Source organism: Equus przewalskii, chromosome 7 (assembly GCF_037783145.1).
Source record: "Equus przewalskii isolate Varuska chromosome 7, EquPr2, whole genome shotgun sequence".
NCBI classification, from domain to species: Eukaryota; Metazoa; Chordata; class Mammalia; order Perissodactyla; family Equidae; genus Equus; species Equus przewalskii.
In genome coordinates this window covers 20,510,033-20,521,960 of record NC_091837.1, presented here as the reverse complement: position 1 = coordinate 20,521,960, position 11,928 = coordinate 20,510,033, and the positions used below count along the sequence as shown (strand labels likewise).

General features: G+C 59.1%; 1 protein-coding gene across 5 annotated transcripts; it reads right to left on the bottom strand.

The window, feature by feature from the left end:
• Positions 1-674: 674 nt before the first annotated feature.
• Positions 675-9,535, bottom strand: SDS (serine dehydratase). Of its 5 annotated transcripts, none has more exons than XM_070627215.1 (8): positions 9,334-9,535; positions 6,358-6,512; positions 5,916-5,955; positions 5,528-5,667; positions 5,338-5,429; positions 4,360-4,587; positions 2,124-2,248; positions 675-1,370 (listed from the first exon to the last, which is right to left on the bottom strand). In XM_070627215.1, exons 1-8 carry the CDS (start codon positions 9,428-9,430, stop codon positions 1,171-1,173), a joined length of 1,077 nt encoding a protein of 358 aa, XP_070483316.1. In that variant the 5' UTR covers positions 9,431-9,535; the 3' UTR covers positions 675-1,170. The 5 variants fall into 5 exon arrangements, with proteins under 5 accessions (XP_070483316.1, XP_070483315.1, XP_070483318.1 ...); XM_070627214.1 differs by having other exon boundaries at positions 675-1,436; positions 9,334-9,524; XM_070627217.1 differs by having other exon boundaries at positions 675-1,436; positions 6,058-6,512; positions 9,334-9,474.
• Positions 9,536-11,928: the final 2,393 nt, after the last annotated feature.

Below are 11,928 nucleotides of genomic sequence, written 5' to 3'. Positions count from 1 at the left end.
AACCTAGAGTGTGTAAGGTGCCCGTGGACGCTCTGGAGAAAGTGCACAGCGGCGTCCCCACGGCTGGCGTGGCTCTCAGACTTCACTCTGAACTTGGGGATCCAAAAAAGTGCGCTGGGGCTGCTGTGGGTGGTGTGGGGACGTCCTGAGTGGGGTCCCTCGCCTACTCGCAGGCCTCCAGGCCGCCCGGCAGCTCCTCTGTCTGTTTTGTATGCCGGCTTTAGCACACACTCTCCTCGGAAGAGAGGGTTTCCTGTTTCTGGAGAGTTTGCACGACACTGACTTCAAGTCCACTCTTTCCCTGTCCCGGAGATGGGCGTCGTCAGTGTACACACCCCCAGGGATGGGGGGCTCACTACTCTGCTCCCATGGGTCTGACTGTTATTGGGAAGGACGGTCTGCCTCTTCTGCCTCCCCAGCTGGCTCTCCCATGGAGACAGCCCTTGTCCCACCCCGAGCCCTCTCGTGCAGCGCCACTTCCCTGCCCTGCTCCCCGCCAGGCCAGGATGCCCCGTCCCGGCATACCAGCCCAGCTGGGGTCGGGGTCCTGGCCTCCCTGTGGGCTCCCGAGGAGAGGACGGGGGGCACTTGCTGTTGAGAGCTGGGCCGAGAGCAGACGTGGGGGTGAAGGAGGGGAGGGAGGAAGACAGCAATGATGGAGAAACCGGAGGATCTTCGTTTCATAAATATTTCTCTTTGTCAATGAAAAAGTTTGTACGGTAGAAAAATGAGGAAGGATGGGGTTTCGGGCTTCCTGGGAGGAAGGACGAGGTGGTTCCTCAACCCTGGACCACAGCCCTGTCCACCTTCCCTGGGGGAAAGGCCTGGGGTGGGGACACGTCTCTTCCATCCTGGTCCCTCCCGCCCACGCTGCTCTGGGGCCTGGTACATTGTGTGTGGCGGTTGTCACTCTGTTAAGGACCGTCACAGAGCGGCCACACAGACGGCCAAGAGCTTCAGTTCACAGCTTCACTGGCTGCTGACCGCCAGGCCCCGCCTCCGGGAGCGCTGGCCCCTCGGCACAGCGTCAGAGAGGACAGGAGGGTGACTGGCTGGCCCGGCCACAGGCCCACAAGCGGGCACGAGAATACGGTGTGCAGCGGGGAGCTGGTGAGACTCCGGCCCCTGCAGGGGTCTCCCGGGCAGGGATCGGCACACGGGGAGGCGTCCTCACTGGGGCAGCCCGTCCTTCATGCCCAGCTGCTCCCTCAGCTGGGCCAGGGTGATGTTGCTGCCCCCACAGACGATGACCACGAGCGAGGACAGCGGGGCACGGAGCTTCCCCTCGCCCTGCAGCTTCTGCACCACGTGGCTGTAGACGGCGGCCAGGGCTGCCCCGCAGGCGGCCTCCACCAGGATCTTTTCGTCATCTGCCCGAGGAGGGGGAGGTGAGGGTGGGGCCCGAGTTCCACAGGGTGCAAGGGGACTGTCGGGCCCTGGGTAAAGCGTGGGGTTTATGAGCCAGTCCACTCTTGGCCTGGCCACAGACTCAGGTCCTGGACCAGCCCCATCGTTACCCTAGACGGACCTCCCAACCTGAGCCAGGGCTAGGTTTCATCCTGATGCTAACATTGATAAAATGGTGATAGTCGCCTGAGCACTGTGTTGAGAAGGATTCTGAGGCATCGCCTGAGTAGGAGAGCCGTGGTTGATTAGCCAAACTGACTGCCAGTGCAGGAGAATTAGGTGGCAGCATATCTGCGACCCTGTATGCATGTGTGTGCACGCAGGTGTGTGTGTGCGTGTGTGTGTCTGTTTGCCATCCCTGTCCTAGGCTGAACCTAGAAAGAGTCCCACGTACTTCCAGACCCACCCCTGAGCCCACAGCTGAGGCCCATGCTTTCCTTTTTCACCCTGGCTACCAGGAAGCTCAGAAGCAACCTTTTTAAAATACTCAGTTACTGTCCCCTACTGTCATGGTTATCAAACATCTTCATTTGTGGCTTTGGCCCTCCCATTTTTACCACTGCACTGTATTCTCTTCATTAACGGGAAGTTCTAGGAAGGGACAGGAGACAGAACTGTGAGGGAAGTTTGTGGTGAATGCAATCCTGTGGCCTCAAGTGGACAGCAAATTAGTTCCTGGACCAGTGGGTCAGGTCTTGAAAGGACTTGGCACGTACCCAGGAACTTCTCCACGGCGGCCACTGCCTCCTGGTCCGAGACAACTTCAGAGAAAACGGGGTGTTCCCGAAACAGCTTCAGGGCCTCAGCCGCCACAGTCTTCACACCCAGGGCCTTGGCGACACTGGCAGGGGAGTGATGGAGGAGGGGACAGGAATGGGGGAAACAGAGAGAGGAGGGAGGCAGAGGTCGGGATGGGGGGGAGAGACGGAGACGGGGATGGGTGTGAGAGGGAGGAGGCAACTGGGGCTCCGCAGGCGGGGGCACGGGGCGTACCCTCCGCAGCCGTGAAGCACTGAGAGGTCCCGGGGGCTCCCCGGAGCGAGTGGGGTCCTCTAATGAGGTACAGGTTGCTTCAGTGGGGCAAACGGTGTCATTTTCTGTTCAACATCAGCTCAGGAGCAAGTGCCTGGAAGGCCCCCTTGCGGTCCCCCAGAGGGACTCCCAGCCTTTGCTCCGGGCTGTCACCGCCACCTGCTTCACCCACACTGAGCTTAGCACCGCTCTGCTGGCCCAAGGCCTGCCCGCCCTTCAAGGCTCAGGATTAAGGCCACCTCCTCCCAGGAGTCCTCCAGGGGGAGCACTCAGTCCCGCGGCCCCACGTGGAATTCTCCAACGGTCCTCCCCCTGAACACAAGCATAGCGCTGACTTCTTGAGAAGTACTGGGTGCTGAGCACTTCACAGGTGTCATTTAACTCTCGCAACAGTTCCTGCTGTTAGTTGGTTCGATTTTATAGAAGGAGAAACTGAGGCAGAGAGCACGCAGTGACTTGCCCGAGGTCCCGCGTGGAGGGAGCAGTGGTGCTGTGGCTGCCGGCAGGGTCCTGTGACTAGGACCTGCGTGTGTAACCAGCCTGTTCCATCCCCCACCTCCCCGAGTCATCCCTGGCTGCTCCCATCTCCCCGACTCGCCCATGTGCATCCCGGGGTCTGGACCACCTTAGCCCTTAGCCCAGCGTGTGGCTCAGACTTGGCGCTCAACAATTATTTGTTCAGTCCCAACAGTGTGGGATCAGAGGCCAGCACGGTGGCTCCGGGGCACCGGGCATGGCAATCCAGAAGTTGTTCTTACTCAGACTCAGTGGCCCCTATCTGTGGCAGACATGTCGGCCCCATATCTATTCCAGCTGCACACATGGAGGCCTGGTGGGAAGACATTTCGCAGCCACCCCTGCAGTAGGTGTGGCCATGTGACCAAGTTCTGGCCAATGAGAGGTAAGTGGAAGTATTGTGTCTGTCTTTAAAGGAGGGGCATAGCTTCTGCCCTTGCTTCCACCTTCCTGCCACATGGAGTATGGGTGTGATAGTTGGCACTTAAGCAGCCATTTTGGGCCATAGGCTACATGATGAGGATGATGGGGCAAAAAACTCAAGGAATCTGGGCCGCTGCCTTCAGGGTGCTGCCCTGGGACTGCCTGCCTGCCTCTAGACTTTTTTTAAATTGAGGTATAATTGACATATAACATTATATGGAGTTTCAGGTGTGCAACATAATGATTCACTATTTGTATATATTGTGAAATGATCACCACAATACGTCTAGGTAACTTCTGTCACCTCACATAGTTACAATTTTTTTCTTGCGATGAGAACTTTTAAGATCTATTCTGTTAGCAACTTTCGAATATGCAATACGGTATCATTGACGATAGTCACCAGTCTGTACATTGCAGCCCCAGGGCTTATTTATTTTTTAACTGGGAGTTTGTACCTTTTGACCCCCTTGACTCATTTCGCCCATCGCCCGCCCCCCAGACTTTTTTTTTTTAATATAAAAGAGGAAATGAAGTTCAATCTTGTTTGAGCCACTGTTATTTTGGGCTCCTGTATAATGCGGCCAAACCTGATCCTAATGAAACACCATCAAAGGTGTGGGGCTGGGACATGAGCCCGGGCACTGTGTTTATTCCTCACTGTCCCCCAGGATCAGCCAGCGTCTTGCACAGATTAGGGGCTCGGTAAATGGCTGGCAAATTAATGAGGTGTGGAGCCCTCCCCCAAGGATCAGAATGAATGACTAGTGTTAGACTTTTCATGTGCAGAAGTGTGACGTTCACGGTGCTGAGCCACATAGACTTGGGTTGGGTCCCAGCAGTACCACCCATGGACTGTGACTCTGGGCAGGTGACCGAAGCCTTGGTGTCATCACCTGTGAAATGGTACTGGTGTCGGGACCTGCCCGGCAGCCCCCAGGCTGGCTGACCACCCGACGGGGCCCTCCCTCGGCTGCTCACCTGGTAATCTGGGGCAGGGAGACGAGCTTGCCGGCAGTGGTGGCGGCGTGGAAGCTGTGGGCTCCGAGGGTCTCCATGGCGATGACAGGCACATCCCCCCAGCCCACCTCCTGCAGCCCCTGGACCACTCCGCACAGCAGGCCCCCACCGCCCACCGACAGCGCGATGGCCCCCGGCTTTGTGCTCAGGGTCTCCTTCAGCTCTCTCACGATGGAACGGTGGCCTTCCCTGCAGGGGGTGGGAGGGTGGCAGGTCAGGGTTGGGCTTCTTGGGGACAGCAGGCGGGGCTCCTGGCGGTGCCACTTGCCCTTATCCCAGGCAGCTGACGGGCCTCGGGGCTAGTCCCCTCCTCCCCGACTCCGCCCAGATCTCCAGCTGCCAGCAGCTGCCTCTCCCCCGAGGGCTCTCTCTGCCACCGCAGCTGCCTATGAATGTGACAACCGGCGGTGCCAGCAGACGACAGCCCCCAAGGACACCCCCTGAGAATAGCCCCCAGCCAGTGACGATGAGAATGAAGAGTTGCGGGTGTTGCTGTCTAAACTCGAGCATCCTCTCGCACGGGTGGGATAACTCTGGTTCATGTTCCACACTGGCTCCCAGGGGCCCCCCGAGGGTTTCGGCTCCAGCTGCCCCCAGCAGCTGCCTGCCCAGTTGAGCCTTAGTGGCTTCCTTCCTTCCCCACGCCGCTAACGAATCACCTCCCACGCAAACTGCTTTCTGTGAAATCTTTGTCTCGGGTCTGCTTCCCGGGGGACCCAGTGGCAGATTCCTGTGTCTCTGAGCTTGTGTGTTGGCTCATGGGAGTGTTGGGTGTGGCCACGGCGAATGGGCGTTGGGGCACGTGCGTGTGCGTTTTCTATCTGCTTGTGCGTGTGCTTCTACACGATGCCGTGCACATGCGTGTACAACTGCCGCACATGATGGTGTGCTTTGTGGTAGGTGCCCAGGGGTGGAGGGGTGGCCCCGGGCTCTGCGTACCAGATGAGGGGGTCGTCGAAGGGAGAGATGTAGACCCAGCTGGGGTTGTTCCTCGCCAGGGCCTTGGCCAGCTCGAAGGTGTCATCCAGCATCTGCAAGACCACAGGGGAGGTGGCATGGGGTGAGGCGCCGGAGGACCCTGCCCTGCCACCAGGTGCCCTCTGTGGCCCCCGCCCCGGTCAGCACTCACCTCACCCGCCACCTTGACCATGGCACCCTCATTCTTGAGCCGCTCGATGGTGACGGCAGGGGTGGTGCTGGGCACAATGATGGTGGCGGGAACGCCCAGCTTCCTGGCGGCGTAGGCAGCTGCCATGCCTGCGTTGCCCGCTGCCAGGGGTAGGGGGTGGAGAGAGCGTCAGTGTGGGAGGAACCGGGAGCCTGGCTGGGACCATTCAACCCAACCTCAGGGCTCTGAACTCCCCTGGGTGACCGCCGGCCTCCCCCTGGAATCCAAGTTGGGACTGCTATAGATGTTTGCCACAGCTCATTGCTGGGGAAACCAGGGCCCAGAGAGGTGGAGCACTTGGCCCCGGGACACACAGCAGAGGACAGGAAGAGGCATGCAGGCCACCTACCCGAGCAGCAGATGAAATGTTTACAGCCTCGCTCAGCCCACTGTGGAGGTAAGTGGGGAGGGGTCAGGCCCACCTCAAAGTCTGTCCCAGGGCTTTCCCCTCCCACCTGGAATACCTCCTACTGTTTCCAAGTTATGCTGACCTCTCCTTCCTGCACACAGAATTGTACTGCCCTGGCCTCTGACATCCTCCCTCCCCGAAGAGGCTGGTTCAGGGACGGGTGAGGGAGAGGCCGGCACCTGGTGGCTCTGGGGTCAGCCCAGGAGGGGACCTCACGGACGGGCACCCCTCAACCCGAGGAGGTGCTAATGGTGGATGCTCAGGCATTGTGGGGAGTTAGAGGCCCAGCCTGGAAGCCCGAGACTTCACGCAGCACTCGCCCTGCCCTGTCAAGGAGAGAGGACCTGGCGCCCCCGCCCTGCTGACGGAGCCCATCCTGTACCGTCCTGCAGAGGTGCCCGATGCCCCGGATCTTGAAGGAGCCGGACGGCTGGGCGCTGTCCATCTTGAGGTAGACCCTGGTGCCGGCCACTTTGGACAGGGACGGGCTGTCCCGGACCGGGGTCTGCACGTGCAGGGGCTCTGTGGACGTCATTGCTGGAGGAAGGAAGGAAACCCGGAGGGTTGGAGGGTGGCCCTGGTGCCAGCGCAGCCTCTCGGTGTGGCTGTGAGTGACCCTGTTCCTTCCCTTCCCAGGAGGCTGGGACAGGGCCCGGATCACAATGTCCTGGAGACGGGGTCAAATCTCAACTCGGCCTCCTCCTCACCGGGTGACATCAGACAAGTCATCTCCCCAGGGCCTCAGCTGCCTCATCTGTAAAATGGGGATAAGGACCCCCCCAACACCCACCCTGCTGGGAGGCTCGACCCTCAGCAAGAACACTCAGACCCCACAGCTTTGGAGGGGCGTGGGGGGGAGGGCGGTGCAGGTGCTGACTCAGAAGGAATGGCAGGATGGCTCAGTGGGTAAAGCAGGGGCGGGACATCAGGTCTGGGCTATGTGTGCGAAAAATGTGGACACACACAGTTCACTTGCTTCCACGTGCATGGAGCATCCCAGGACACACACGCGAGGAACTAGTCCGGGCGGGGCCTCTGGGGAGAGCGGGCGCTCCGAGTTCCCTTTTGTGCTGTTCGATTGGCCGCGGGCACATATTCCTTATTTAAATATGTGTGTATTTTAAAACAAACTTTTGGAAAGCCCTGTTCCCTGTTTTAAATTATTTTATTTATATTTATTATTTTATTATTATTTATTATTATCCAGCTTCTTCTTCTTATCATGTTTTAATAATAATCACTATAGTACTTAATGATCACTTATAAAGTGATCACCATGTGCCAGGCACTGTTTTCAGTTTGGCAGATATTAATTCATTGCATCCTTTGGACAACCCTAGAGATGCCGCTACCGCCCCATTCTTCTGATCAGGAGACAGGCTCCCATCATGTTTTCCAGGATGGCTACATAACCTCCTCCCATCCCACAGGCACCGCTTTCGAGGCGCCACTGACGAGCTCTCTGCGGGAGGAGGGGTCTATGTGTCCTCCCCTGGCCCCCGGGGGGCCTGTGGCTGCAATGGAGGTGACGGTGTGACGTCCGAGCAGTGGTGTGCTGGTGAATGGTTAACAAGGGGATCTCTGAAGGAAAGCGAGGCCCCGACTGCAGGGCGTGCCCTTCCGTGACGCACGTCCCTCGCCGAGGCCAACATGATGCAATGAACACGGACAGGCACAATCCACTCCCAGAGCCAGTGTAAGCCAGCTCCAGGGCCCCACCGCCCCCAGGCGGGGTCACAGAGGCCACACAGCCTGGCCATCTCTCCGGGAAGCTCCCTCTCAAGGCGCAGCCACCGAGATGGGAGTAAGCCCAGGCCACGTGCGGAGGCCACATATGGGCGTCCCAGTGACCACTGATGGCCAATGTCAACTGCCAGATAGGGGACACCACTTTGAGATGGCTCCAGCCCAGCCCCCGTCACACTGCAACCATATGAGAGCCCAGTGGGGGCTGCCTGGCTGAGCCCAGAACCACGACAGGTAACAGCGTGATGATGGCTGTCATTTGAAGCCGCTACATCTTGCAGTAGTTTGTCACCCAGCGATGGGGACTGGAACATTAATGTGCCTTGCCCAAGATCACACAGCGGGGGGTTGGGGGGGGCAGGATCTGAACCCAGCAGTCCGGTTCCAGGGCCGAGGCTCCCTCTAGGACACGTGGGGGTGGCTCAGGCCCCCTGGGAGACGGAGAAGTTGAGGTGGCCCAGCCTTTCCATCTTGTCCTCTCTCCTGCTGAGAATCATGGGGGAGGCTGATGCCCCCCGACTTGGGCTGAGCCAGAATTGATCAGCGGGTAGTTGGGTGAGCGGCCTCTCTGGTCCCCCCCCCGCCCTGTACCATCCCGGAAGGCCAAGCCCCCACCGCGTTTCCAGTGACACTGTCTGGTCCAGCCCCCTGCCCTGGCCCTCCTGGCTCAGGCATCGCCTCTCCCAGATTGGGCCAGATATGCCTGGGTCAGAAGGAAAGTAGGCGGTGGGATTCCTGACACCCCCCGGCCTTAGAACCCCCCAAATGTTGGTATCCCATGTCTGTCCAAATTAACCGACATTCAGGGCCTGGGAGGGGGCCCAGACAGACACCGCCTCCCCTCTAGATCTTGTGAATGAAAGCTAGAGACTGGAGGCACTCCACAAGGGGCTTCCCCCATCGGTCTGAATAGCTCTCAGCTCCTGGGGGCTTTCCCCAAGCCATGGCCTCCCCCCCAGCCACCCCCCCACCCCCTGTTCTGGCGGACTGGACCTTAAAGCCCTGGGTCTTGTGAAGTCACCAAGCCCTGGCCTCAGGGATCTCTCCCGGTTGGAGGTGGGAAGTGTCAACCACGAAGACCCCTTACCGCTGGTTTGGGAAGCCCCTCCCACCACCTGCCTCTGTTGCAGCATCAGATGCCTTCAGTGAGGCAACAGGGACCCCTCGCGGGCATCACCCCTCGCCCTGTGTGAAGCCAGCACCTGTAAACTGCCCCCACCCCATTCCCACCCTGCTACTCTCGCCCCTGAAGGGGAGACTTCAGAAAGGGACGCTAGCCAGGCGCCCCACCGTCAGAAGTCACTCCCCTCTCACTCGGCTCACAGTCAGAGCTCAGTAAAAACGAAATATGATGACTTCTGGACCGGACACTTTAAATGCACTATCTCATTTCACCCTCACAGAAACCTTATGAGGAAGGTCCTATGACCGTCCCCATTTTATAGATGAGGAAACTGAGGCACAGAGCTGGATGTGAACCCAGGCAGTCTGGCTCCAAAGCATGGGTTTTTATGCCCAACAGACTCTTTCTACCTGCCCTTCTTCCCCTGGGAAGCCCCGGCTGGCGCAGGCACTCCGGTCCTGGGGTGGGGCTGAGGATGGGGCCGCTCACCTGGCAAAGCGATGGAGCGGGGCGCTGGGTAGAGCGAGTAAGCCAAGGAGGGATGACTGGAGATGGTCCAGATGGATAGACTGGGCAGATGGCCCATGGACAGATGGAGGGTAGGTGGACAGGTGGACTGTCTTCTGAACTGTCCCAGGGGCTGCCCATCCGGGCTTTATTCAGCGGGTGCCTCCGCGCAGCCAATGGGGCCCCAGGGCTGGCCCCGCCCCCGCCAGGCCCCGCCCCCTGGCCTGAAGCCGCTGGGGGCTTCCAGGAGGGGGCAGGGAGGCTGGCTGTGCATTTCCCTCCGGCAGCTTCCTCCCATCTCTCCCTCCCTCTCCTCTCCGCATGGCCACTTCCCCTTCCCGGTCCTCAGCTTCCTTACTTGCGAATGGGGCCCATACCTACTTCCCAAGGGCTGTGAGGAGCTTACAGGAGGAGGGCCAGGAGAAGGCACTTAAAGTCGTCAGCATGGCACATAGTAGGCACCCAAGGAACAAACCCCAGGAGGAAGTGGGTACTATCATTATCCCCATCTTACAGAAGGGGAAACTGAGGCACACAGCTAGTGAGAGGGATGAGCCGACACTTGAATCCAGCAGTTGGACTCCCAAACCTGCAATCCGAACGCAGTTCCTTATTGCCTTCCCCTGTCATCTTTTAGGACTCTTTTGTCATAAAGCAGCAGATGGGTAAGACCTAGGCGGGTCAGGGTTCAAATCCCCGCTCTGCCATTTACTAGCTATGGCCCTGGGCAAGTCACATGGTCTCCTGGAGCCTCTCTTTGCTCATCTGTAAAATGGGAATGGGAATGGGAATGGTCCCTCCCTCCTAGGATTAGGTGACACGATGATGGATGTATGTAAGGGACCGGAAACTGAGAGAGTGCTCAGTGTCAGCAGCCATCCCCACCAGCCTCATCATCACCATCTTCTTTGTCATCACAGAACCGGAACTCACTCCTGGCCCCATGCCAAGCGTCTTGTCTGTCCCTGGCCGTGTGCAGGGGTCTGTACATCCACCGGGGTGGTGCACACAGACACAGGCACACAAACACACACACAGGCCCGGCCGGCTCTCTCCCGGGGTCCCCTCAACAAAGCCCTCTTGTCTGGCTGGCCGGGACGAGAATGTTGATGAGAGAGAGGGCAGTGAGGGCACCAACAGGCGCACAGCCCCCTCTCCGTGGGACAAGCTGTCCTCTCTTGGAGGCCCCGTCTGACTGTCGCAGGCTCTCCCGAGCCCCCTCCCCAGTGGGACGTCTGCGGTGGGCACTGAGGATACAGGATGGCAGAGCCGAAGTGCTGTGGGCATCCTGCAGCTCACGTGGAGACCCAGCCTCCCTGTGTGCATACAGCCGGCACTCTCGGTGCCCCAGCATCTGCTTGGCCTGATCCCAAGCCAACTGTTTCCCCTGTGGGGTTCTCCTTAACCCTCACACAACCAGGGGGACGGGCATGGTGGGTCCCAGGTCCCAGGCGAGGCCGGGCTTGGAGGTGGAGTGAGATGGCCCAAGGTCACCCGGGGGGCGGCGGTGGGATGCCAATTCGGGATTCTGAATCCTTTGTGGACACTGGGCGGATGGAGAGGGCGGAGGTGGGGCTGGGGAGGCACAGCTGGCCCAGCCTGGTCACATTCAGAGGTCCCCGATTTAGGCTTTTGGCACTGTCTCTGCCTGAGGTTATCCACGCAGTCGGGGCGATGGGGCCGAAGGGTGGCAGCCATCTCACAATGCCGAGTGGACCTCTGCCCCGGCGGCTGGACACGGGCAGCCGTGAGCGGCGGGAACCAGGTGATCAATTCCTTCTTTAGGCCTCTCTGTGTGGTTCCGTTTGTTTCAACAGGAATGTATCACTGTTGTGATTTGAAAAACACCAGATCAAGAAAATCAATCATACGAGAACCAAAAAGAGAGAAAAAGACAAAATATCCATCACTGTTGTTGACATCCTGTCTGGGCGCATCTTTTCTTAAATAATCACTTTATGGAGACGTGATTCCCAGGCCACGCAGTCCACCCGTTTACAGAGCGCCAGCCTGAGAGCACCTCAGGTGTGGGTGCTGCCTGCCTTTTGGTGTCTGAATAGTCTTCTGGTGTATGGACCGAGCGCGTTTTTATTATCCACTCGGAAGTTGGTGAACTTTGCTGTCTGGGCATATCTTCATTTCTAAATATAGACGAAATATGGGCACGTGTGAGTGCACATGGGGTTCTGTGTCCCGTCACATGGATGGGACCCGAGACCCTAGGAGGGCGGGGGGCTCACTCCAGGTCGCCCTGGGGCACAAGTGGAGCAGAGGCAGGTGGAGTGCGGTGTGATGGGGACGTTCTGACTAGTCAGCAGCTGGAGGGTCTCGGAGTGTGGCTGGCCATGGTCGCTGTGTTGACCTTGGGGGGGATCAGTCCCGTGCAGGAGGGCGGGGTCAGAGCCGGCCCCCAGGAGGAGGGCGGGAGTCTGGCTGGGAACCTTGGGCAAGTCCCCTCCCTCAGCCCTGCCTTCCAGCTCCATTAGGTGACAGCCTCCTGGGAGCATCCATGAGGACGGCCAGATCAGCGTGTCCTTGGCTGCGGGAGGCGGGGGTCTGACGGTTGTTTTCACAGCT

What these genes read in the sequence shown, in the direction of transcription:
- SDS (XM_070627214.1), bottom strand. Translation starts at nt 9,430, where the DNA reads ATGGGCCATCTGCCCAGTCTATCCATCTGGACCATCTCCAGTCATCCC. An exon ending in CCGCTCCATCGCTTTGCCAG is followed by an intron (nt 6,513 to 9,333) that starts GTGAGCGGCCCC and finishes TCCTTCCTCCAG; the next exon opens with CAATGACGTCCACAGAGCCC. An exon ending in TCGGGCACCTCTGCAGGACG is followed by an intron (nt 5,956 to 6,357) that starts GTACAGGATGGG and finishes TTACCTCCACAG; the next exon opens with TGGGCTGAGCGAGGCTGTAA.